Source organism: Lepisma saccharinum, chromosome 16 (assembly GCF_977018435.1).
Source record: "Lepisma saccharinum chromosome 16, izLepSacc3.1, whole genome shotgun sequence".
Classification (NCBI taxonomy): domain Eukaryota; kingdom Metazoa; phylum Arthropoda; class Insecta; order Zygentoma; family Lepismatidae; genus Lepisma; species Lepisma saccharinum.
Window position 1 is genome coordinate 62832972 of NC_139244.1, and position 26847 is coordinate 62859818.

Consider the following 26847-nt stretch of genomic DNA (forward strand, 5'->3'; position numbering starts at 1 on the left):
AGCTGGACATACAATGAAATCTAGTGACGTGAAAGTTTCCATATTACTTAATGCAATAGGTGAGGAATCTCTTGACTTGCTGAGAATTTTTAATTTGTCGTAAGTGGAGAGGTAGGTTTTCAACTCTCATGTGTAAAGTCAAGGATAGTGCTTCGACAATTTTGTAACTGATCTTAAAAAAAAAAAAACTGGTCAAGTCATGTAATTTTGGTGACCAAACAAATAGCGTCGTGAGGGATCGCATAGTGTTAGGCGTTAATGACAGAAGCCTACAAGAAAGAATGTTACGAGAGGGAGACTTATCACTCGAAATGAAAATGTGGAAATGTGGAAATGTGTCGTGCAGCAGAAACAAGTAAGCAACAAGCAACCACGATTCAGAATAAGAATCCAGGTATGACTGCTGTCATGGTCGAGGACGCCCATAAGGAAGAAGAAGTTCGTCCAGTAAGAGGTAAGGTGAATCCTTAATAATCGTACCAGAATAAGAGCAATAGGTATGAGAAATATGAAGAGGAAGTGCAAGAAGTGTGAATATAAGGATAAAAAAGCATCACTCCCAGCGTTTGGTAAACGTTGTAATAAATGTAGTGGGTATAATCATTTTGCAGTTGGATGTAAAGCGAAACTAGTAAAAAATGTGAAATTGAAAGATGACACGTCAGATAGTGGTGGTGAGGTGCTAAGTGTTACGTCCGTGTTTGCAGCAAGCATGAGTGCAAGTTCACACAATGAAGAAAGTCGTAAGGAGTGGTTAGGAATAATAAAGATAGAAAATGAGGAAATCAATTCAAACTTGATACAGGTGCTGAAGTTATTGTAATTCCACTAAGGGTATAAAATGATACCAAAGTAAAAACAAACTAAGCCCAACAAGAGTGGTCATAGAAAGTTTTGGAGGTGCGCAAATTCGTAAATTAAGAGTGGCAAAGTTAAGCTTCCATCGCAATTGTCTGAAACAGCATTAGAGTTTGTAATAATTAAGGATGAGTTCATTCAATGTAAATCAATACTAGGTATAAATGCATGTGTCAGCCTAAATCTAGTAAAAAGGGTGCAGATTAATTCAGTATACACAAATGACAAATATGAGTTCATTAAAATGGCAAAGATGTATTTGAAGAAGTATGTAAATGTTCAGGTAAATTAAGAAATATATGAAAAGTAAAACCAGTTGCTAAGCCTCCACAAAGAGTACCCCATGCTTTGAGAACTAAGTTAAACGATCAATGCATGATAACTTATAAAAATTCTGTACAAAATACTACGCTTTTGAATTATATATTTCTTTAGAATGGGTTACTGATATTACATTCCGGTTTGATACAAAGATTTTTTTATTGTATTTTGTTTGATTTTTTATAAGAAAAAAAATATTTTATAATAATTATTGTGTAGAATATTTGTAAGAAACCGTAACGTTCTAACAATTTTCTTTGTCTTTTCAGTCTACAACTACATGAGATTGCTGAGCTCTAATGCAGAACGACAATTAAGTGGAGGAACTTTTTCCTCCAGATGATGGAAGTATTACAGATGAGGAGAGTGGACATGAAGCGGAAGTAGACATCAATCACCTTCCAGGTCGTGTGCTGAGATCAAGAGTGGAGGTACAATTAACTTCTCAAAATATTTCTGAAGCTTCAGAAATAGCGAAAGGTGATAACAAGGTGACATCACAAATAAAGAAGAGAAAGCTTTTACCAACTCCTGTGAAAGTATGGACAGATACAACTGAACGTTTTTCACCTACTTGTGGCAGGGGTGATCGAGATGAAACAACAAGTGAATGTGCTGAGTTGGATGTTACAACAGTTCAGTGCTTTGAACTTATGTTCAGTGATGAAATTATCAATCTTATAGTTGAAATGAGTAATCAATATTCTTTACAAAACAATCGTGTTTTGAATGTAGCAATTAGTGAAATGAAAGTAGTTTTAGCAATTGTGTTACTTTCTGGATATATCCGACCAAAATACATGAGAATGTTTTGGGAAACAAAAGATGACACTCACAACAAACTGGTATCTGACAGTATACGTAGAAACAGATTTTTTGAAATTCAGCAGAATTTGCATTTATGTGATTGTTGCGTTTCTTATTTAAACACTGGACTGATTATATACACTATTTAATGTACACTGACACTGGACTACATTGGAATGGAGTCGACCACCGTGTAGCAATGTCTCTCGCTGTTCTCTCGTACAGTGCGGGTATTTCCCGATATGTACCACGCCCTGCACAGTCTCCGAAGCAGAGTCTGCACTGTCCTGCCACCTAGTGGCGACAAGTATAATGAATACTTAAGATATACAAATTTTCACACATTGATAACACAAATAATAATACATACACTAATCTATCCCAAACATAGTCCCCCCTCTTGATCGAGTCGATCAACAAAAGTACAACTAATGATCTACTGGAAGAGGCACTAGTTTGTTAACTGGACGTTTATAAGTTGAAGACGAAGTGCGAACAGTTGCAACACGCACTAGTCCATCCGCACCAGGATGCACTTGTTCAACTATAGCAAGTTTCCATGTAAGTGGAGGTAGGTGATCTTCCTTCACTAAAACCACTGTTCCTGGTTCCAAATTCTTCTTTTGGGTGTTCCACTTGGCCCTCTGCTGCAGGGAATGCAAGTAGTCCTTTGACCAACGGTCCCATAGTTGTTGGTACATCTGCTGCAATCTCTGCCATCTGGATAAACTGGATTCTTTGATGTTAGTTAGACTAGGCTCAGGAAAACTAGTTAGGGGTGCACCAATAAGGAAATGGCCAGGGGTTATAAAACTGGGATCTGTAGGGTCATGTGACATTACTGTGAGGGGCCTGGAGTTAAGACAGGCTTCGATTTGAACTAAGAGTGTTTCAAGTTCTTCGAAAGTGAGAGCAGAGTTCCCTACGATTCTCCTCAGGTGATGCTTCATGGACTTCACTCCTGCTTCACAAAGTCCAGCCATATTTGGGCTATTGGGTGGTAGAAAATGCCATTTGAATCCTTCCTGAGCTGCATGGTCTTCTAAAGACTTGCTGAAGTCTGATGATTGGAATAAATTCTTCAAGTCTTGTAATTCACGATTGGCACCGACGAAATTTCTTCCGTTATCGCTGTACAAGTTCAAACATTTTCCTCTGCGTGCCGTAAATCTTCGCAAAGCAGCAATGAATGACTTGGTGCTGAGATCTCCGACCAATTCTAGGTGTATGGCCTTTGTGGCAAAGCATACAAATACTGCTACATATGCTTTCAGCCTTGATTTGCTTCTAGTGATTGACGGCTTGATGATAATTGGTCCAGCGTAATCAACTCCAGTGTTTAGAAATGGTCTAGTGGACTGTATTCTGGATGGTGGTAATTGTCCCATGAGTTGGTTGGAAATAGATGCTCTTAATTTGAAACAAATGAGGCACTTATGCAGAATAGCTCTGACCACTTGTCTGGCTCTTGGTATCCAGTACTCCTGTCGTAATGAAGATATAAGGAGTTGTGGTCCTGCATGTAATAGCCTGTGGTGTTCTGAAAGAATGATCAATTCAGTTAAATGATGTTTCGGTGGCAATATGATTTGATGTTTGCTATCATATGGTAGCTGCGAGTGTCTAAGTCTTCCTCCAACTCTGAGTACTTGCTTGTCATCGAAGAAAGGATGCAAGTCTAAAAGTTGACTATCCTTTGACACCTGACTGTTAGAAGACAATTCTCGTATTTCCTTGCCATAAACTTCGTGTTGCACGCTTCTAATGCAAGTATGCAATGCTGATCTTAAGTCACTTGCTGACAATGATCCTATGTGTTTCTCTTGTTTGTTCCTCGCATTGTGTAGAAATCTCAAACAATATGCAATCACTCTTTGAAGTTTCAATAACGACGAAAATCTGCTGATAAATTCTATTGTTGGTGCATTTGTGACTAGACTTACTGTAGTTGTTCTTTGTTCTTCAAGTTCGTCGAGTTCAAAGTCATTATCCCTTGACGATGTTGGACTCGAAGGCCATGATGTTGTTGGAAGTGATAGCCAATCAGGGCCATGAAACCACATTTGAGAGGTGTGTAGTGAGTCTACATTTGTCCCTCTGCTGATTAAATCTGCGGGGTTCTGTGCTGACACTACATGTTTCCAGTACTGAGGCTTCGTACATTCTTGAATTTGTGAAACTCTATTCGCTACAAAGGTTTTCCATCGTCTTGCAGGTGATGCAAGCCACGCCAGTACGATCTTCGAATCGGTCCACAGATTGATTCTACTGACTTCCAATTGTAGTAGTTGTAACACCTTGTGTGTTAGTTTCGCCAGCAACAAGGCAGCGCACAATTCAAGACGAGGAAGAGTGATTCTTCTTATAGGTGCCACACGCGAACGTGAACAAAGTAAATGTACAGTGGTTTCACCATTTTCATTTGTTGATCTAAGATACAAACAACAGCCATATGCAACTTGCGATGCATCTGAAAATCCGTGGAGTTGAATGTCAACCACTTTTCCTTGAACTAGCACAAATCTGCTAACTTGTATCTGATTAATGTTTGGTAACTGTCGAAACAAACGTTTCCACTCCATGTTGAGTTTATCTGGTAACTTATCGTCCCATTCCATGTTATGGAACCATAATTGTTGTAGAAATATCTTGTAAGAAATTACTATTGGACTCACTAGTCCCAAAGGATCAAAGATTGATGCGACAATAGAAGCTACTTGTCGTTTAGTGATGTTGTCTTCAAAACATGACACTATCTCCTTGTTATTTGCTTGCAATTTATCGGTGACTGGATCCCACGTGAGGCCTAAAGCCGTAACGCTCGCTCCCTTGTCAAACTGAAATGGTAGTTGCATTTCTCTATGAGTAGCTGGTACTGCTTCAAGAAGTTCTGGATGATTAGAACACCATTTCTTCAAAGTGAATCCTGCTGAATTCAGTAAATTGATTAGTTCTCCTTGCAATTGTCTAGCTTCTTCAATACTGTTGGCTCCAGTGAGGAGGTCATCAACGTAAACATCTCGTTGTAAAACTTTGGATGCATTCGGAAACTTGGTTGCTTCCTCTTCAGCTAACTGCTGCAATGTTTTGGTCGCCAAAAACGGTGATGATGCCAAACCAAATGTGACTCTTGTGAGCTCGAACGTCTGTACTGGCATATCTGTAGATTTTCTCCAAAGTATGCGTTGAAACTTAGTGTCATCTGGATGAATCAGAATTTGTCTGAACATCTTCTCGGCGTCTGCCGTAAATACAACCTTGTGCGTTCTGAAGCGAAGAGCTATAGACTGAAGATCGTCATGTGTAGTTGGACCGACCATCAGTATATCGTTTAATGAGACTCCATTTGTTGTTTTTGCTGATGCATCAAAAACAATTCTGGTCTTCGTGCTGCTGCTGCTAGGTTTGAATACTGGGTGATGTGGTAAATAGTATGACAAGTCATCATCTTCATTTAGATCTGGTTGTACTGGCTTCATGTGTCCCAATATTTCATACTCCTCGAGTATTCTGCCATACTCCTCTTTCAACTCTGGTTGTTGTTGAAACCTCTTCTCTAACTTATGTAATCTGAATAATGCCTGGTTGTATGAATGTCCTAGCTCTGTATGATCTGATCGAAATGGGAGACGAACAATGAAACGCCCTGTTTCGTCTCTGGTGGTGTGTTGATTGAAGTGGTTTTCACAAGCTACTTCTTCAGCTGTTTTTGGTTTCGAGTACATTTCCTCCAACTCGAAAAAACGCCGTAATTGAGAATCCAAATTATCCTCCATGCGTACAAAACATGCTACTGTGGGTGTACTAGGTTCTAAAGGCTGTTCCATCCGACCTGCTAAAATCCAACCTAATTCAGTATTTTGAAGAACTGGATAGTTTTCATCTCTCGTTTGTCTTTCAGGAAGAAGTAAGTGCAAGTAAAGTTCCGATCCAATTAGTAGATCTATCCCTTCTGGTTTGTAAAAATCTGGATCTGCTAACTCAATGTCGGTTGGTAGGTTCCAATGTTCATGATGAATAACTTGAGAAGGTACGTTCCCTGTGATGCGTGGGAGTATCAGACAAGTAAGTGAAGTCTGGAAGTCTGACACTCTTGAGCGCAGCTGAATGTCTACACTGTGCTTGGCTTCCGATGATACATTATTGATTCCTCTGATTGGAATATGATTTTTCTGCTTTCGCAACTGTAGTCTCTGAACAAGATCTTCCTTGATGAAATTTGACTGAGACCCACTGTCCAGGAGAGCTCTACATGTATGTGGCTGTCCCCTAGAATCGACGACTTCTACTAAAGCTGTTGATAGCAGAACGTGTGATCTTGCTTTACTCTTAAATGTGCAATATGAAGATTGTACTGAAGTTGTCCTTGCAGCTTCATTCCTCGTGTCTGGTGAGTCATTCCTTGTTTGGTCTTGTCTTAGAGGACCTCCTCGTTTACTGCTTTCGTCTGGATGCAACAGTGAATTGTGTTTCAATCCACAGCGCCTACAATTACCTGAAGTACAGTTTCTTAAATTATGATTCGATCTGAGGCAATTGTAACAAAGTTTGTTGTTGCGCACACACTCTTGTTTCTGCTTCAGACTTGCGCCTGCAAAAGACTTACATGAATATAAGGAATGTGCTAATTTACAGAAATAGCATTGTGTATTTGTAGTTGTCAGGTAAGAATTTGACTGACGGGTGTGTTTCTGTTTAGGGCTAACCTTGTTTTCATTGACATTTTTGTTTACGTGAACAGACTTCATTGATTCCAAAGCTTGACATTTTTGTTCTAGAAAGGTGAACAGTTCCTTTAGTGTAGGGAACGACTGATCGGTATGGCTTAATTCCCATTCCCTTCTTGTGTGAGAATCAAGTTGAGCCAAAAAATGATGTATCAAAATAACATCTTCTAACGGTGTTTGTAATTCAAGGGCTCGAAGAGCATTTAAGTTACTGGTGACATCATTGATGAACTGACGTAATTCTGTGGCATTTTCCTTGTTAATTGAGTTCACATGCAAGATGTTATTGACATGACTTGCTGCTATCAGTCGTTTATTCTCATACCTATCTTTCAACAATTGCCATGCAATATCGTAATTTGAATCAGTCATGGGCAAAGTATCGATAAGTGTTCTTGCTTCAGATTCTAATGATGAACGCAAGTAATGGAATTTCTGTATTTTAGGAATATTGTCATTTGTATGAACCATAGCCTGAAATGCATCTGAATATGCTAACCAATCCTGATAATTACCGTGAAACGTGGGTAAAGATACCGTGGGTAATTTGATGTGCTTGGTGCCTAATGATGAAGCATTGTTTACAACATTCGATCCATCTGTAGGTACAGCTTGTGTTTGTTTATGTTTCTCTATAATGGATTCCATTTTACCCCATACCTTGTAGTAAACTTCTTCAAAATCCTCCCTGTGAGGTTCATGATTTTCGTTTATATCTTCTACTTCTCAACGTGTTTGAACTTCATCATATTTTTCCCACAAAGGTGTTAAATTCTGCAAACGGACCCTTACTTCTTGAACTTCCCCCGTATCTTCAAAGGAATTAACAAATGCTTGTGTTCGTGTTAACTGGCCCCTAAATCCAGCTCTCTTACGTATCAACACTCTTTTCTCTTCTTCATTCATCGCGAAGGAAAGAGGGCAAGATATATAGGAAATAGTACGTGAGGAAAGAGTAAACAAAATATGGTGCGAGCCTACCTAACTACTGACCTTGACCTGAAGGGAAGGGTGTTGGCGATGACGTCACTTCAGCCGACAGCAGGATACTGTAGTTGATGCTCGAAACTGTCCAAATTTATGATACTTATGATTTATGATGAGTTATCGTAACAGATAACTTATTGTCCACTGAATACTACCGTGTATAACTCGGTGTTATAACAAAGCATTCGACGTACGCACGATAACGATACGGAAAGTCTGTTCAAACCACACGCGTAACAGTTGTGATTGAAAATTAGACGTAATACGTAATAAGTACTGTGACACAAAAAGTTCTACGATTGAGCACATAACATGCAACCATATATTGACGTAAGTACGAATGTCAGTACACATCTGTAACTGGAACACTGCATACAAAGTCACTTCGATACCGCGCGAAAACACTCGTTCTTTCCATGGCGGGCGAGTCGAGACGTTTGTTCTGATGCGTAACACGCCATATCTCACAGAGATTGTTCACTTGGTAAACTAATCCTGCCCGGAGATGACCATAAAATGTTGCGTTTCTTATTTAAACACTGGACTGATTATATACACTATTTAATGTACACTGACACTGGACTACATTGGAATGGAGTCGACCACCGTGTAGCAATGTCTCTCGCTGTTCTCTCGTACAGTGCGGGTATTTCCCGATATGTACCACGCCCTGCACAGTCTCCGAAGCAGAGTCTGCACTGTCCTGCCACCTAGTGGCGACAAGTATAATGAATACTTAAGATATACAAATTTTCACACATTGATAACACAAATAATAATACATACACTAATCTATCCCAAACAGTGATAATCTCAATTTACCTCCCAATGATAAATTTGCAAAAGTTCGCCAATATTTCAGCCTGCTAAATAAGAATTTCATTCAACACTTTAGTAAAGTCGCCACCAGTCATGTGTCAATAGATGAGACTATGGTACCATAATATGGCCATCAGTCTTCAAAGCAGCATATTCATGGGAAACCTTTCAAATTTTGATATAAAATGTGGTCTGCAGCCACTCGTCTAGGATATCTAATTTCATTCGAACCTTACCAAGGTGCTGCAGCTTCAAAACTCCCAAACCAAGAAGAATTTGGTTTGGGAGCAGCTGTGGTAATTGAAATGGAGACACGTATGCCCAAGGAATTTGGACCCTTCTATTTTGATCATCTTTTTACTAGTATCAGACTGCTTTCAACACTCGGTGAACACGGAAGTGGAGGAACTGGCACTATTAGAGAAAACAGAGTTGAGAAATGTCCACTTGAAAATTCATCTGATTTGAGAAAGCAGCCACGGGGTACAATGTCCTTCAAGACGACTGAAAATTTGATGGTAGTGAAGTGGCATGACAATAGTATCGTAAAACTTGCTTCAAATTGTCATTCTGCTCATCCAATTTTTAAGGTTGACAGAGTTGAAGTTGTCGGCGGAAGGAGGAAGAAGATACAAGTTGATTATCCGTCTGTCGTTCAGATGTATAACAGATACATGGGTGGAGTTGATAGATTCGACGAAAATATCGATTCACTTCGTCTTGGCCTTATAGGTAAAATGTGGTGATATTCCCTATTTGCATTTGGCCTTGATGCCGCATGCCAAAATGCTTGGTATTTGTTCAGAAAATGTGCGTGTTTTTTGTGAAATACACGGCACATGCCGTCAGAGACATTATACATGTTCTTCCCCAGTCGACAGTAGAGTGCCTGATGAAGTACGAAACGACAGAGATATCAGTGAACACATTCGACAGGAGTGTTTACAAAAGGGATGTGCCAAGTGTCACAAACATACGAGAGTCATGTGTAAGAAGTGTAAAGTTGGCCTTCACCTTCAATGTTGGTATGAGTTCCATACAAAAAAGTAATAGTAAAAGTGGAATGCTAATTCAGAACAACAGTTCTTTAACTATATTTCAAAGAGTATAAAAGGTTTATCATTGATTTGTATTCTTGTATCAGTATATGTTGTTTAATACATAAGTGTTTAAATGGACACACTTTTTTTCATTAATGTTCGTTCACCTACTTCCCAGTGTCCCCTACAGGGGACGCTCCTGTAAAAGTATGTAGCGTTGTAAAAATTAATAAAGTGAGAAATAAATTAATTGAGACATATCAATTACATCCCAAAACTCTGAAAAGTATAAATTTTCTATCACACATGTACCTACGGGAACTGGAGGGTTAGTGTTAACTATATTTGATGAAAAAAATAAAAATGCCATTCAGTGCGATGCCTCTAGTGAAGGGCTAGGATGTTGCTTAATGCAAGAATATAGACCAGTAGCGTATGATTCTCGTACTCTAACAGCTGGACCCTGTGGCCTAGTGGTCAGTCTCGCGCCTAGCGCGGAACAGGTAGGTCGTGCTGTACGAGCTCTGCGCTTTGAGGAAAAGTGAAAGTTCAGCGCGAATCGGTACGTACGTGTGGGAGAGGGTGTGCTGTTGAACTGTGCTAGTGAAGAATTGGACAAAAGTAAAGTATAGAATGGATCGCGAAAATACGATACAAATCAGTTTTGAAACGGGAACTTTGAAACCTAGTCCTTTGGAAGTACATGAATTTATTCATGATAAATTCAAACTGAGTGTGGATGAAATTGCAGCCATACAAATTCCCACGACGATTAAATGTGTATTTTTGAAATTGGTGCGTCCGGGAAAAATGAGAAAAATATTAGAAGAAAATACTGGTGAAGTGAATTTTTATTATAGTAGTGGAGCTGTGACACAAGTGAAACTGAGTGATGCGAATCGAATTGTGAAGTCGGTTCGAGTGTTTAATCTTCCTTTGGAAGTGCCAGAACGACAAATTCGTGAAAAACTGAGTGAATATGGGACAATCGATGAATTGAAAGCAGAAACTTGGAGTGACAAATTTAGGTACAAAGTGTATAATGGGGTGCGTCAGGTTTTGATGGCAATTAAGAAGCCAATTCCCTCCTTTGTGAAAATAGGCCAATATACGGCACATGTAGTATATAATGGTCAAATCCCAACTTGTGAATGGTGTGGTAGTAGTGATCACATGCGGTTTAATTGTACCTTACGGAAACCAACAGTGTTCAAAGTCATGGGTCGTGCAGTTCGGTCCTATAGCGAAGCAATTGCACCGTCTACATCTACACACGAAGGTATAAATGTGAGTCAAGAATCAGCACAACTGACGGTGATAGAAGGGCTTCAACAGGGAATAAATATACAGGAAGAGAACAATATTCACAAGAATGATCAACAAACTTTGACCGCGGAAGGAACTGAAGAAAATATGCACGAGCAACCAAAAGAACCTGTGTTAAATGTTCAACTTACGCGAAAAAGTGAAGAAAATTCCCTGGATACTATGGAGCAGAAGAAGGGTGGACCACTAAGACGACAAGAAGACATAACTAAAGTGCAAGAGGAATCGAGTGATGAAGTGCTACAGAGCAAGAAGGAGAGGAAGCAGAATCAGATCAAGCAAAAGGACTTCAGACAAGAAGCTGAACAGGAAAAAGATTCGGAAACGGATAGTGAAAGTGGAAGTGTCCAAAGTAGTACGGGTCGTTCGGTTTCCGGCTCACAAAAACGACCAAAGAGTATAAGGAAAGCGTCAGGCAGCAACCGGACGAAAAGACGATCATTGCGACATGTAAAAACAAATGTACAAGACATGGTTATTGATCCGAGTCCGATAGGCCATGAAAGTTTGTGAATACTGGATACAGGTAATCACTTTAAGATTAGAAAATAGTATTATTTGGAATGAATATTTTTATTGGACTGTCAGTAAGTTAATGATAATGAATTGCGTGGTGGTAGTTATTTATGGATTAAGGTATACAAAGGGAGGGGTATTTCCTCCCCCCCCTACTAAAATAATATTGTTAGTGTGTTTGTTAATTTTTGGTGTATAACATTAGGGGCATATAAAAATAGTGTAAGAACTATTACTCTTCGATGGGGCAAAGGTGGAAGTATAAGTATTGGGAATACCCAATCCCAAAAATTTTGTTCATAGTATTTATGATGACGACCCTTCGTTTTGCTACGATAAATATAAACAAAATGAAATCCCTTACAAAACAGGCGGCGTTAGAGGACTTTATTATACAAGCATCATTAGATATTGTATTTCTCCAAGAATGTGGACAAATGAATTTCAATTTTTCCCCAACGATCAGAGTTCATAATAATGCAAATTTCCAATCGACAGGAACAGCTTTGTTAACACGTAATACGGTTCCCCTCACAAATGTGGTATGTCATCCTAATAATAGAATCATATCAGCAAAAGTTGCAAATGTATGGATATATAACATATATGCTCCATCCGGGTCACAGTGTAGAAAACAAAGGGATGAGTTTTTTGCGCAGGAAGTTGCGGTTGAAATGCAGGGTAGGAGAGAACACATAATATGTGGGGGAGATTTCAATTGTGTATTGTATCCGCAGGATCAAAGACCTGGATTTAACACGTCGAATTCATTGCAAAAATTAGTAACTGGCTTTAACTTCACAGATGTCTGGAGTGATAAATGTTTTGGGCAGAGGGGTTTCACGTATATACGTGACAATTGTGCATCCCGATTGGATAGATTTTATGTAACACCCACATTACGTCAGTGCGTAAAGTCTATCAGTATAACACCTACATGCTTTTCAGATCACAGTGCTGTCATTATGATGATAAATGTGGACATTCCAATAGTCCCTAGAGGGTACGGTTGTTGGAAATTAAATGCTTCAATTCTTAATGAGAAAAATTTCCAACAAGCATTTAATGACCAATGGTCGAGATGGATAACACACCGTCTGAGGAGGATAGATATAATCCGCTGGTGGGAGGAGATTCTCAAACCGGGAATAAAAAGATTTTGTATCATTTACTGTAAGGAACGGTCGAGAGATTGGACAAATAAATATAATTTTTACTACAGGGTGTTGCGTGAACAAATTCAGCAAGCAACAGATGGGAAAAAAGTGCAAACTGAAGTCAAACGTACACAAGCTGTACTGTTAAAAATGACGGCAGAAAGGCGTCTAGGGGTCAAAATTCGTAGTAGACTTCCTCATTTTGACAACGATGAGGTCGCCTCTATCAGCCATGTAATTCATGAAAGAAAAAATGCTAAAAGACAATGTATTAGTGAAATATTTGATAATGGGGGAACAAATATCAATTCAGCCCCTGAAATACGTAATTGCATTTATAATTATTTTGAGCAACAATATTGCCAACCAGCGTCACACAATGGAGCTTTAATGGATGCATTGGCATCCGAATCAGAGGTTTTTACAGATGAAGAAAGTGAAAACTTAAACAAAGAATATACAAGTGAGGAAGTGTTTCGAGCGGTTAAGGTAGGGCAATCATTTTCAGCTCCTGGTTGGGATGGGATACCCAGTAAGTTTTATCAAACCTTTTGGAAATTGATGGGTCAAACAATAACGGACTGGATAAATGCAGTGTTTAGCAAGTATCAAATGGGTAAATCTTCCAATACGGGTATTATAATTCTAATCCCAAAATGTCCAAAACCAAGCGAAGCTGGTCATTATAGACCCATCACCCTGCTTTGTACGGATTACAAAATATTGGCGCGATGTATGCTTGGCAGACTTATGCCTTATGTCGACAAATTAGTAGGAGAGGATCAATATGTTTTTGGTTTAAATAAGAAAATCACAAATGTTTTACAAACGATGCGTGAAGTAATTACATGTTATAGACTACAGAACAAAAATTCTGAAAATGCTATATTAGCATTAGACTTTGAACGTGCTTTTGACTCGATAAATCATGAATATCTATTTAAAGTTTTGCAGGGCTACGGTATACGTGGACATTTTCTTTCAGTATTTAAAAGTCTTTATAGTCATGCAACAGCAAAAATTCAAATAAATGGTTTTCTGACAAAAGAACTCTATATTTATAAAGGTGTAAGACAAGGAGATCCTTTGTCGATGTTAGCGTTTTGTATTGCACTGAGACCCATTCTTTCTGAAATAGGCCGAAAAGTTCAAGGAATTAACATACACTCTACTACCATTAAGGTGTTAGCTTATGCTGACGATGTTACTGTATTAATAAATGAACAGTCGGATATTGATGAAACATGTCAAGTATTACAGAAATTTGAAAAATGGTCGGGATTAAAAATAAACCAAGCAAAATCGTCAATTTTGAATTTAAATTTGGCTCATTCTCACTTGCAGCGAGGTAATTTTAAGGTTGTACAAACGATACGTATACTAGGTATAATATATACGCACTCTATTCAAAGTATGATCCAATTAAATTATGATAGAGTATTAACTGGGGTTAAAGCGATATTACAAACAAATAAATTTCGCAGCCTTAGTTTACAGTCAAGGGTGACCTTTGTACAGGTGTATGCACTCTCAAAGGTATGGTACATGGCAAAAATCCTCCCACTACGGAAGTTAGATATAAATAAACTTAAGAGTGCAGTAAATTGGTTTATTTGGAATGGTCAGATATTGAGGGTGAAACATGTGTTACTTTGTTTGCCTTTTGCCGAGGGAGGAATGAATCTTGTGAATATAGAACTCAAATGCCAGGCCTTACGTATTCAAGCTGACACGCAGACATTGATTCAGCATCCACTCAGCCTCACAAGTAAAGTTTTGAGAAGCGCTTTGGACTATATTTCACTAGAGGCTCCTATTGATATTACTAGACTGGTAGACACTTTATGGTATTTTAAGGCAACAATAGTGGATATTAGTTATGCCCTATTACAATCTCCGATATTAACAATACCAGTGACATCGGAAATATATCGCAGATTATGTAAATTAGAACAGCCAACATGTAAAATTATTGAGCAAAATCCCAGAATGAAGTGGAGAGAAATATGGAATAATATTCAGGCTCACCATCTTACATCACGAATCCGATCAGCATGGTATATAATTGTCCACCAAAAATTAATCACTGGGGAGAGACTCTATGATCTTAAATTAATAAATACGCCAATGTGTGCTAAATGTAATGTATCTGATAGTTTAGTCCATAGACTGAGTGAATGCCAAATAATAGAAACATCATGGCTTTATGTAAGGAAACTTGTTAGTACTATTTGTCGAACATCAGTGTATAACATCTCTGTAGATATTCTTTTATATCCAGCTTTTGAATATTACCCAAAAACAAAACGTAAAAGTGTACAATGGCTCCTAGGACACTATGCCTATTTCCTATCGACATATCGGCAACCAGATTTTAATATACAATTTGTAAATTACCTCCATCAAGAATACCACAGGATACCTGACTGTAAAAGAAATAGATTGTATGCTAATTTTCTTACTGTAATGTTTACTTGCCCAATGAGTTGAATGTAAATTGCAAATGTAATGTAATAAATTGCAAAATGTAATAATAATAATAATAAAAAAAAAAAGTGGTTAGCACATCGCGCTGCGACGCCAAGGGTCCCGGGTTCGAATCCCGGTCTAAAAAAAAAAGAAAAAAAAAAAAAAAAAAAAGTGGTTAGCACAACGCGCTGCGACGCCAAGGGTCCCGGGTTCTAATCCCGCTCTGCCTGGTTCTTTGTGAATGTCCATTCATCAATTTCATCATTTCATCACTCATCCCCAATTTCGCTAATTAGCCAAGAAGCACAAAACGCGAAGAAAAATAAACTAAATTAATCAATGAAGCAATCGTACTCTAACAGAAACTGAGAAGTCATATGCTCAAACGGAAAAAGAAATGTTAGCAATTGTATTTGCAGTAGCAAAGTTTCATTAATATATTTATGGTAGGCTTGGTTGGTTTTTAGTTGATTTGGTGTTTAAGTCTACTTTATGCACAGTAAGGCTAATCGGGACTGGACAAACAGTTTAAAGTGGAACGCACCACTATGTGCCTCCACCGGGTATCGAACCAGGGACCCCTTGATTACAAGCCGACGACAATACAACTGTGCCATCGGGGAATCCCCATTTATGGTAGGCAAACTGAAATTCATACAGATCATAAACTATTAGTATCCATAATGCAGAAATATGTAACAAATCTTATGTCAAATAGGTTCCAAAGTAACGTTATTAAAGTATAATCTGAATGTATTGTATGTTCCAGGTACATATATGCACATTGCAAATTTGTTGTCTACATCTTTCATGAAGAACAAAGTACAGAGTAATCCATTGTTACTAGGGGGACGGTGATTTCCTAGCTACCTTTTAGGACGAACCCGTCATTTTGACGAGTACAGTTTCTTTCATGCAATAGTTCTCACTTCTTTTATTCTGAGCATGAAACAACTTCTGTGTTTCTCTAGTTCTTTTATTTTCACATCAATATCAACGTTCATTACAAATTCTGCTTCCTGCAGTGACTAATAGAGGACACAAAAGGAACGAATTGTCTGGTCAGAAGGACCATGTTATTCATATTCAGTTAAATCATGGAAGACGTGGAGATAACATTGTCAAGATTTTAATTAAATACTTTCTGTACATAAATATATAAATGAATTACCTGTCGACATCATGGTGTGTATGTGTATTTTATGCATGTATTTCATCTATTAATTAATTTATTTGAGTGTATTTTATTTATTTACTTATGAGGTATTTTTACTTATTTTTAAGTTTTTGTGTTTGTAGAAATATTTTTCCTTACCATTTAGATTAAGTATGTTTTTTTTTCATTAGTGGGAGCTTTTCAAAAATATAATTACGCCATTCTATCACAAAAATTAGAAATACACGAACATTCACTTGCAAAGGAGGAAACGCTGACCCCGTGAAGTAATGGTTAGCACATCGCGCTACGACGTCGAGGGCCCCGGTTGCGAATCCCATCCTGGTCATGGTTGTTTGTGAGTATCCATTCATCAATTTCATCATCACTCATCCCCATCTTCGGAATTTGCTAAAAGTGATACAAAAGCGAAGTAAAATAAACAAAATCAATAAAGGTGGAAAAATTAATCTGCCTACACACACACACACACATGTATAGTCATCATCTTGCTGGTCTTCATCTGAAGAATCATTGTAGACTAGTTCGTAAGTCGTATGTAGTTCACATCCATTCCGGCGTTGTCATTATGTACTCTGAAGTCATAATATTCATAGATATTGTCCTCTCCCTCAGATTCGACATTTAATAAATCATGTAAATAATGAGAAAGATACACAACATCAAGATCCAGTAAGCCATGTTCGGTCGACATATTGAACACTGCACTGAGACAAATAGAGTAAGCGGATTGAGGTTGCCAATTTTTCACTCTGGATAATTTGTTGACCGATCTACATTGATTGATTGATTTGTTTTATTTTACTTCGCTTTTGTGCCACTTTTTGGCTAATTTGCGAAGATGTGGATGAGTAATGATAAGATGAAATTGATGAATGGATACTCACAAACAACCATGCCCAGGCCAGGATTCGAACCCGGGACCCCTGGCGTCGTATCGTGATATGCTAATCACTCTGCCACGGGGGCCGGCTTGACCTATCTGAAGTATTCAACTTGAAAATACTTCCGTTAGACGAACAACAACGAGCAAAGATGAAATAAGGTTCACTCACACTTAGAATACGCCATTGCTAACAGGTTTATCTACCTAAGAACTGTATCCGTCAAAATGACGGGTGATCGTACTTATAGTAGTAATACAATGTAGTAGCCTCATACGTGAGAAAGAAGTTTAACTTTTTATACACGTGTAGAGCATTAATATTTGTTAAAAGTCACAGAACATGGAAGCTGTGGAATAAAATTAACATTGTCAAAATTACAATAAAAGTAGGGTCACCCGTCAAAATGACGAGTCCCGTCCAGTTGTCCATAGTGTAACTAAACATTTACATATAAGTGACTCAAGAAAACAAGAATTTTGTGAACATACCAAAAATGATCCGGTGCTTTGTAAAATAGTGGAATACCATAGTCATTATTGGCCAGTTGATAAGAAATACGTGCCAGATGATATACAATTGTACCATATACAGTATTACGTAGTGAGATACATGTAGAAAGTGGACTAGTATTTTTAGGATATAAAGAAATTTTACCAGTAAACTTAAGAGACAGAGTTCTAAAGCTACTACATGAAGGTCATTTTGTAATTGATAAAAATAAAATGAAAGCAAGAAGAGTGTTATATTGGCCCGGGTTAGCAAAATACGTTGAAAATGTGATCCTAAAATATGGAGTATGTGAAAAGTATCAAAGATCAAATTGCAAGGAGCCATTAATCTCATATGCTATTTGAAAGAAGAAGCGTGGATATACTTGAGAATGGAGGTAAATCTTAAGTACTAGTTGGTTTGAAATTATGTTGCTAAAATCCAAAACATCTCCGGAAGTAATAACTAAATTCAAATCCACATTATTTGTAACTCATGGGATTCATCAAATTGTAATTAGTGATAATATGTCATTTCCATTGCCAGAATGTAAAGAGTTTGCAAAGAAATGGGATTTCACTTTTGCAACCAACAGTTCCAGGTAGCCACAATCAAATGGTTTTGCTGAACAAGTTGTAGGAATTGCTAAAAATGTAAAGAAGTAAACAGTGATGTGTTGTTAGTTCTTCTAGAGTACAGAAATTCTCCAGTATTAGGTTTGGACATAACACCAGCTCAAATGTTGATGAGTAGAAGAGTAAGAACCATACTACCCATTCATAGAGAATTATTAAAACCTGACATATAGTTGAATGTAAAACAGGTACTAAAGAAAAACAGAATAAATCTAGGAAATATAATAATTCAGCTCATGAAAGACCTAATTCCAAGCCTGGTGAAAAAATGTTAAGTTCAGACGGATAAGGTATGGGTACAAGTGATCCATGAGTATTTCCGTGCAAATTGTTCATCACCATGTTCGTGTACTTTATTTAACCCAATAAGAGCTTCAAGAATGAAAAGAAAACTCAAAACAAGCTTTTGACTACTTCTGTACCAGCATACATGAAAATCCATAACTTAAAAACACACAGGATGTGAGATAAAAATTAGTCAAAATATCCATGGACAATTTGCACGATAATACTCGTGATCCCACTGTACCACATCAAATAATTTCAAACCATGATTCTCCAAGGTCATACATGGTTAGAGATGAAAACAAGAAGAAATAGAAGAAATAAAGTACATTATAAAAAATCTAATAATATTCAAAAAATGTAAATATGTACTAGAGGATGAATCTTGTAATGTCAAATCGTCTGTAGAATCTCCTAAGTCGTTAATTACAGCTGAAACTATACCAAAAAATAGTAACAATACGTATGCAACTAGATATGGTCGAACTGTAAAATAGCCAGTGTAACTTCGTGATTATGATTCGTAACTTGTAATATAAGGGAAGTATTTTTTTGTTTGAATTACTTTATTTTACGTCGCGTTTTGTGCCTCTTCGCTAATTTGCGAAGATGGGGATGAGTGATGAAATTATGAAATTGATGAATGGACATTCACCAACAACCATGCCCGAGCGGGAGTCGAACCCGGGACCCAGAGCGATGTGCTAACCACTCACTCACAGGGTCCGGCTATAGGGAAGTATTGTAAAAGGTGGAAGAAGTAATATTGTTTAGTGAACAGAGCCTTTAGACAGAAGGAACTGGCACCATTGTTAAAGTAAACATGGCTGACAGTGAACTGTCCTTGTAACTATTATCTCTTCTTGTAACCATATTAGTCCTTGTTATACTTCGTGTTGTACAATAAAGTACGCTGTTTAAATTAACATTAGTTTTAATAATACTGTGACAAATGAGACGTAGGCTACAGCTCCCTTTCCCTTTAGATCAGTGGTTCTAAAACTGTGGTAAACATACACGTTGAAAGGGGTACGTGATCAACTCGGAAGAGAAATGTCGAGAATACCCACACGACAACATTTGTCTATAGCAGATGTCATAGCTTTAACACTCAACAAGAAAATAATTATTATTTGTTTACCATCTTTCAACATACAGACGAATGCCATTTTGCTCTCTTGCAGATGCAAGCCTCCAACACATCAAAAACGCCCCACCAGTCATTCAGCCAAAAAAAATCCCCAAAATTCCCTCTGCGGAAAAAACCTTTGATGGGAGTACATTAGACGTTTAGTTATGACTAAAGGGTACAATGAGAAAAACGTTTGAGAATCACTGCTTCAGATCTTTATGAAATTGAGCGAATATTTGTAAATTATTGGATAATAATATTCTTGTTAATATTAAGGAAAGGGAAATATTTATTGAAACGTAAATTTAATTTATACGCTGAGGATTTATAATCTATGTTGTGATACTAGAGTTGGTCATGTAATATACTCTTTTATGGAGGATTATCAAGTATTAATTTGCTAATATTTATCGATATATTCCATTGTAAACATTTTAATTATTTTGTTATTGGAAATAGTTAACTTGATAAAACCCTCATTAACGGAAATGTTTGTTGTTCATGGTATTATTAATGGACATAAATATATAATACATACCCTTCTGTTTAGTACTCAATGCTTTATTGCAGGGAATTTCCAAGAAAAGTATATGCTTGGCTCTTCAGAACTGTACGCTCGGGCAACCTGTAGGAAATCTGTAGTAGACGAGCCTGAAACTTACTAATAGGTTTCCACAGTTGCAGCAATATTAGACAACATTTTTTGTATCAGATGGATATCTGGTTATTATTGTAATATGATGTATAACGTATATGCATCCCGAAATATTCAGTGCCTTTTGGAAATTATATAGATGTGACTAATGTAAATTCTAATCCAATTATTCAGCAATAGTATTGTTGAGAATCACCTAGCCTTTTTTTGACATTGCCTTGCATATTCTGGGATGCATATTCGTAGTATGTGTAGATTCGTTTCCTTTGTAGTTTCCTGTGAAAACAACCCCGCATAGAAAGCGATATCAGTTCAGTGTGACCATAATATCAAAATGAGAAGAAAATATTACGCATGAATATGCAAAATAGGCAATATTTTTTCCTACTAAATAATAAATTGACAAGTACGCATAAATCTTCATTCCAATTTCAACCTTTCTAACTGTATGGTTTCGCAGTATTTCATAAAGCTTGCAAGAAGTTATTTTTTTTGGGGGGGGGGGGACATTATTGTGCGAGAAACCACAGAAGAGAATTTTTCTTGCTCTTATACGCCGAATATGATCTATATTTACTAACCTTTCTAATTATGAAGAAGAAGATTGCCTTTCCAGTGTTCTTTACGTCTCGCAAGAACACCTTTCTCACGGGTGCCTCGTCACTAAAAAATAGAAAAATAATAATTATAGTTAATCACAACATTTACATAGTGCATTGATTCCGCATTACGTTATTAAGTATGGTGTCAATGTCTACCATAAAAGGTATCTCATGTTAGCGTCGTAGCCTTGTAATCATGGGGCACAGGGTTCGATTCCCGGTGGAGTCACATAGTGGTTCGGATCCCACTTTAAACAATGTCTAAAGTAAATCTAATACAAGAAACGTTCCATGATATAGTTACTAAAAAGAGAAAATGAACACCTTGCAATGTGCACACCACTTTTGGTCAGTGTTAATCTACAATAACAAAGCTAACTTTTGAGGTGGCTTATTTGAAACTCAACCATGGTTGCAAGGATGGCACATGGTACATAGTACGTATTAAAAATTTTGTTATGCTTTTACCCTGATGATAATAATTAAGAAACAGAACAAAGGATTAACATTTATGTGTAAAATGAAATTATGTATGATATGTAAAATATAAATATATAATATAAATAATATAAAAATATAAAATATAAAAATGCCAAAATACGTAGAATACTCAAAACTATGGAAAATACGAGGATTAATAAAAAAACAAACTAAAGGCCCATAACTGTATACATATATAACAGTGGAGGACGAGTTTACTGTATTCCGTAGTAACAGTCTCCGGCCAGTTATAGCACATGTTGCCAAATATCTTGCAATTATCTCACGCGTCAGCAGAATCGTTTTTCCGTTTTCACTGAAGGACTGCCATAAGACCTGAACTATGTAATTCGAAGCGACGTCCTCGTAGAGGATCTTGAAGTTTACTGCAAAACAAGTCACAGTCGCAAGTATTCACGTCCATAATTATATTTCAGAATGTAACCTTTATGATTCATTCATTGAATGAATTATTTTTCTGTAAGCCAACCCAAGTGTACGTATTTAAATAAAAAATGCCAGACAGCTTATGTGGTTTTATTTCAATTGTTGCAAAAAACTATTTTACAGAAACAAAACCACATTCATGCTGCAAGAAACATCAAATTGCACATATTAATATTTTAGCCAAATTCGGTCCTTTGAAATTGTTTGAATTTGTGTTTCACTAATCCTGTTAGTATGTTCTAATAACTTCTGAAAAAAGTTTGATGGGGCTTTCTTGACTTACGTAAGAAAAGAGTAAAGTGCTCCCCTGTGTTTTGCACTAAACCATGAAGGATTACAGGGTGTATGGCGTTTCTTGATGACGTCCAAAGGTGGTGGAGATTTGAGCAGCACCACGCCCCTGGCCGTCTTAACCCCTCCTCCAGCCACCCAATTTATACGACGCTGGGAGGGCGCAGGAGCCGCTTGAACAGGTGGAAAAAATCCTATCTCTCCCCTGCCGGGATCGAACCCGGGTCTCTCACCAGGTAGTTGGACGGCTTAACGACTTTGTTTTAATTTATTTTCAACTATTTATAGCTGAGTCAAACATTATTTCATGATTACACATAAAGTTTATTGCATACTGGGATACAGTACAATTAAAAATTTGGCTTATAAAAAGTTATTTTTGGTTGACGACATAGTTTGAAATATGTGAGTTGTGTTGATGTAAGCCAAGGACAATTAGTGCACGGGTGTTAATTAATTTGCGTATAATTAAGAACTAATTAGCATAATTTGAATAAATTTGCATATTATTAAAATAATTTATATTGATATATCTGCATATTTATAACTTTTATGAATTTTTCATTTTTCATTTTATGAAAAATATGTATATAGAAGGTAAATATTACCAAACGCGATGCATATGATTTTATGTTAATTACTGCAAAGTATGTAATGTACAAAACGATAATAATTTATGTTTATAGTATTGAAAATAAGAATTTATGGTTTATGAAACGATATAAAGGGTGTTGATGGGTAATGGTAAAAGTCCGATTCCAATTTACGTTATAGTCCCTGTACTCGAACCCCGGATATGTAGCTACTGCTAATAATTATAGTGTACTAAGGAAATATATTATATGGTTATAGTGTACTATGTAATAATCACATATGTTATGAAAGATGGTAGTCCGAGACGCTAGACAGAATACGTAGAACTGAGCGCAGGTAGACGACAAGCGAATTTGGGGGATGTGCGGTCAAGGTCAAATGACGTCAGAACGCCAGAACAAAGAAAGAACCCGATTGACCAACAAGAAAACGCGTCGGTAGATTTTGAGAACCGTTTTCTTTTTCAAGGTTAACTAGAACGCAAGAACAGAGGAAATGTATGCAACACCGCAGAACAGGACAAGGGAGGGATTGATTCAGACAACAAAGGATATCTGCGTCGGCGCGGTCAAGGTCAAATCTCTGAAGCTGGGCGTTGTTTGTAGAACCGTTTCCGCCACCAATTAATATTCCGTTCAGGGTTACCCCAAGGCACGGAATGCTGTAGCACGGGTTTTAGCGTAGAGCGCTTGCATGTGAGAATATGTTTCTGTCAAAGTAACCCAAGGTTACCTAGAACACAATAAAAAGGTATTTTGGTATATCCAATTAGATTGGAGCTAGAAGAAAAAGAAAAACGTAAGGGTTTTATCTTTACTAGGAAGAAGGGAAAGCTATCTGGGACTAGGACGAAAGTTTTAACTATTTACATTTATCACGGGGTATCGAAACTTTGACGCTTTGATTATTGATTTAGCTAGCGAATTTCGGTTACTGTGTATTTTTAACATAATATTGATGATAATAATAATAATAATAATATTTTATTGTCATTAAGCTTGCACAGCAATAGACAACGTCAAGAACAAAATACATGTGAAATAAATTATAAAATACTATAAAATTATAACCCATTTTATGTTTAAGTTGCACTAAAATACAATATTTTTAATTTCAAGAAATTCTTGATTTGAGTACAATGGTGTAGCACCTAACCAGGCATCCATTTTATGTTTTAATAAACTCATAGGCATATTTGTCACATCAAAAGGTAGCTTATTAAATAGTCTTAATCCTAGAGCTTCATAACTATTCAGGGATTTTGAGAGTCTATGATAGGGTATATTTATACGCCTGCTGTTTATTGTAGTATAGGAATGTACATCTTGTCTACTTTGTAGCTGTGGCAAATTTTTCTTTACATACGACAGCACAGTGTAAATATATAGATTTTTCACAGTTATAAATTTTAACTTAATGAACAGTGGCTTACAATAAACTAATTTGTGTGAGTTGGTAATTTTTCTCACAGCTTTTTTCTGCAGTATTAAAATTTCTTGTACATAACTGCAGTTCCACCAAAGTAAAATTCCATATGAAATAATTCTTTGAAAGAAATCAAAGTAAGCTGATCTTACGTAATCTTCAGGTACATGACGGTTAGATTCCTTAACAAATATATGGTTTTACAAAACTTTGACTATATGTCCAATATTTTACAACTTTTCATGTATTTAACATAATTTAAACGATTCTAGCAAGAGTTTTCATTATATTTTGTAAACAAAAAATAATTTTTCCATGTTTTACCGGATTATTCTCCAAGTTTATGCCTCTTTTACCAAATTAAGACGATGTAGAGTATTCAAGAAAGAGTTTGTTATTATATTTTCGACTCACAATGTGTATCTTGTCAAGTTTTATGTGTTTATTTTACAATTTTATGCTTATTTTTACCAAAATAATATGATTTATTCGACTTAGGAAAGAGTATTTTGTCATATTTTAGATCCACAAAGTGTGGCTTATCAATTTTTATCTGATTATTTTCCAACTTTATGCTTATTTTTACTCAAATAACACGATTTGAACGTGTTTTTAATATAAATTATGTTCAACACACAAATTGTGTATTGTCATCTTTAACATTTTATTTTCCAAGCTTATCCTTATTTTTAACTTAATAACACGATTTGAATTTGTTTTAAATATATTTTGGACACACAAAAGTGTGTGTTGTCAAGTTTTACCTTCTTATTTTACAATTTTAGGCTTAGTTTTACTCAAATAACACGATATAATTGTTTCTTATTACATTTTGGACGCAAAAAGTGTGTCTTGTCAAGGTTTTACCCTTTTATTTTACAAGTGTTTCCTAATTTGTACTATTAATATTACCATTTTAACATTTTAGTCAAGATTTATTATATTTTGGACGCACAAAGTGTGTTTTCTCAATTCATTTATTTAGTTTATTTAGTTTATTTTACTTCGCGTTTTGTGCCTCTAGGCTAATTTGCGAAGATGGGGATGAGTGATGTAATGATGAAATTGATGAATGGTCATTCGCAAACAAGCAAGCCCGATAGAGATTCGAACCCGGGATCCTTGTTGTCCGAGCGCGAGTGTTTTCTCAAGTTTTACTTTATATTTTACAAGTTTTTGTATATTTTTTTATTTATTGTATATCATATATTTCTTAATTAATTAACTTAGAGTTTTGTTTTTATTTAAATCTTTCCTAAAAACTAAAGAAAAAAGATTTTAACAAAAAGTTATATTATAGTTTACGGTTCTCAGATTTCCACTATATTCTTGGTTCTGCATATTTATAGTAGGATATTACAAAGTTTTAAGTGCGAGAGAATCCAGTATTATTTGCAGGATTTGGATAACACAAAACATATTTTTTATTTTTACCTTACTACCCATGATGATGTTGCTGATGCTTTGACGGCACATGAAGTACAGACGGAATACAAAAATTTTAATGGTGTGTTATGTGAAATATCAAACCATATTGAACTAGTAAAGAGTCTTATAGATCCTATAAGATCGGCAGAGTTACTTATGGTAGCACAGGATTTTTGTGAAAGTTGAATAAAGAGACTCTGACCAAAAACAGCAAAAATGGTGCTATACATTATTGATGTACAAGAAGTTATTTATTTATAGCAGTAAATTTGTGTGAGTTCTACAATTTGGACACTGTATTATGCGCTTGTGAGTGTTCCCGATTATTTCAAAGAGAACAAAGAATCTCGATGGATTAAAGACAATCTCCATGCATTAATTTATGATATTCCTTGTGGATGTGAAATGTACTATGTCAAGAGGGCAGTTAGGAACTTGAACTGTCAAGGTGGAACATTTTTCTGCAAAGGGAAATCCCAAATTATCAACGACTTGTTTAATATTGATAAAATTGTTGATTTACAAACTGCAAACTGTCCATCCCTTAAGAATTTGTATATGTTTCAAGGAGGATTGTGCAAGAATCATTCTGATACTTCTCCCACAACTGAACAAGGCTGCGCATTCAGAAATGTTCAAAGATAAAAGTAAATAGTTAAAACATTAGGCCCAGTCCCAGATAGCTTTCCCTTCTTCCTAGTAAAGAAAAGACCCTTACGTTTTTCTTCTTGTTCAGGGTAAATTTTTTGCTCCAATCTAATTGGATATCCCATAATCCCTTTTTATTGTGTTCTAGGTAACCTTGGGTTACTTTGAGGGAAACATATCCTCACATGCAAGCGCTTTACCCTAAAAGTCGTGCTACAGCATTCCGTGCCTTGGGGGAACCCAGGCGGAAACCAGTTCTACAAGCAACGCCCAGCTTCAGAGATTTGTCCTTGACCACGCCGTCCAAGACACCCTTTGTTGTCTGAATCAATCCCTCCCTTGTCCTGTGCTGCGGTGTTGCATACATTTCCTTGTTCTTGCGTTCTAGTTAACCTTGAAAGAAAACGGTTCTCAAAGTCTACCGACGCGTTTTGTTGTTGGTCAATCGGGTTCTTTCTTTGTTCTGGCGTTCTGACGTCATTTGACCTTGATCGCTCATCCCCCAAACTCGTTTGTCATCTACCTCCGCTCAGTTCTGCGTCTTCTGTCTAGCGTCTGGGATCACCGCCTTTCATATCATATACCATTATTACATATTACACTAAAACATATAATATTATCCCTTAGTACACTATAATTATTAGC

At 36.6% G+C, this 26847-nt stretch overlaps 1 protein-coding gene across 1 annotated transcript; it reads right to left on the reverse strand.

Moving 5' to 3' along the window:
* Window positions 1-2414: 2414 nt before the first annotated feature.
* LOC146000607 (uncharacterized) lies at window positions 2415-26569 on the reverse strand. Its single transcript, XM_083138363.1, has 3 exons — window positions 26403-26569; window positions 20869-20950; window positions 2415-6314 (listed from the first exon to the last, which is right to left on the reverse strand). The coding sequence occupies exons 1-3, from the start codon at window positions 26567-26569 to the stop codon at window positions 2415-2417; spliced, it is 4149 nt and encodes a 1382-aa protein (XP_082994489.1).
* Between the last annotated feature and the right edge of the window lie 278 nt (window positions 26570-26847).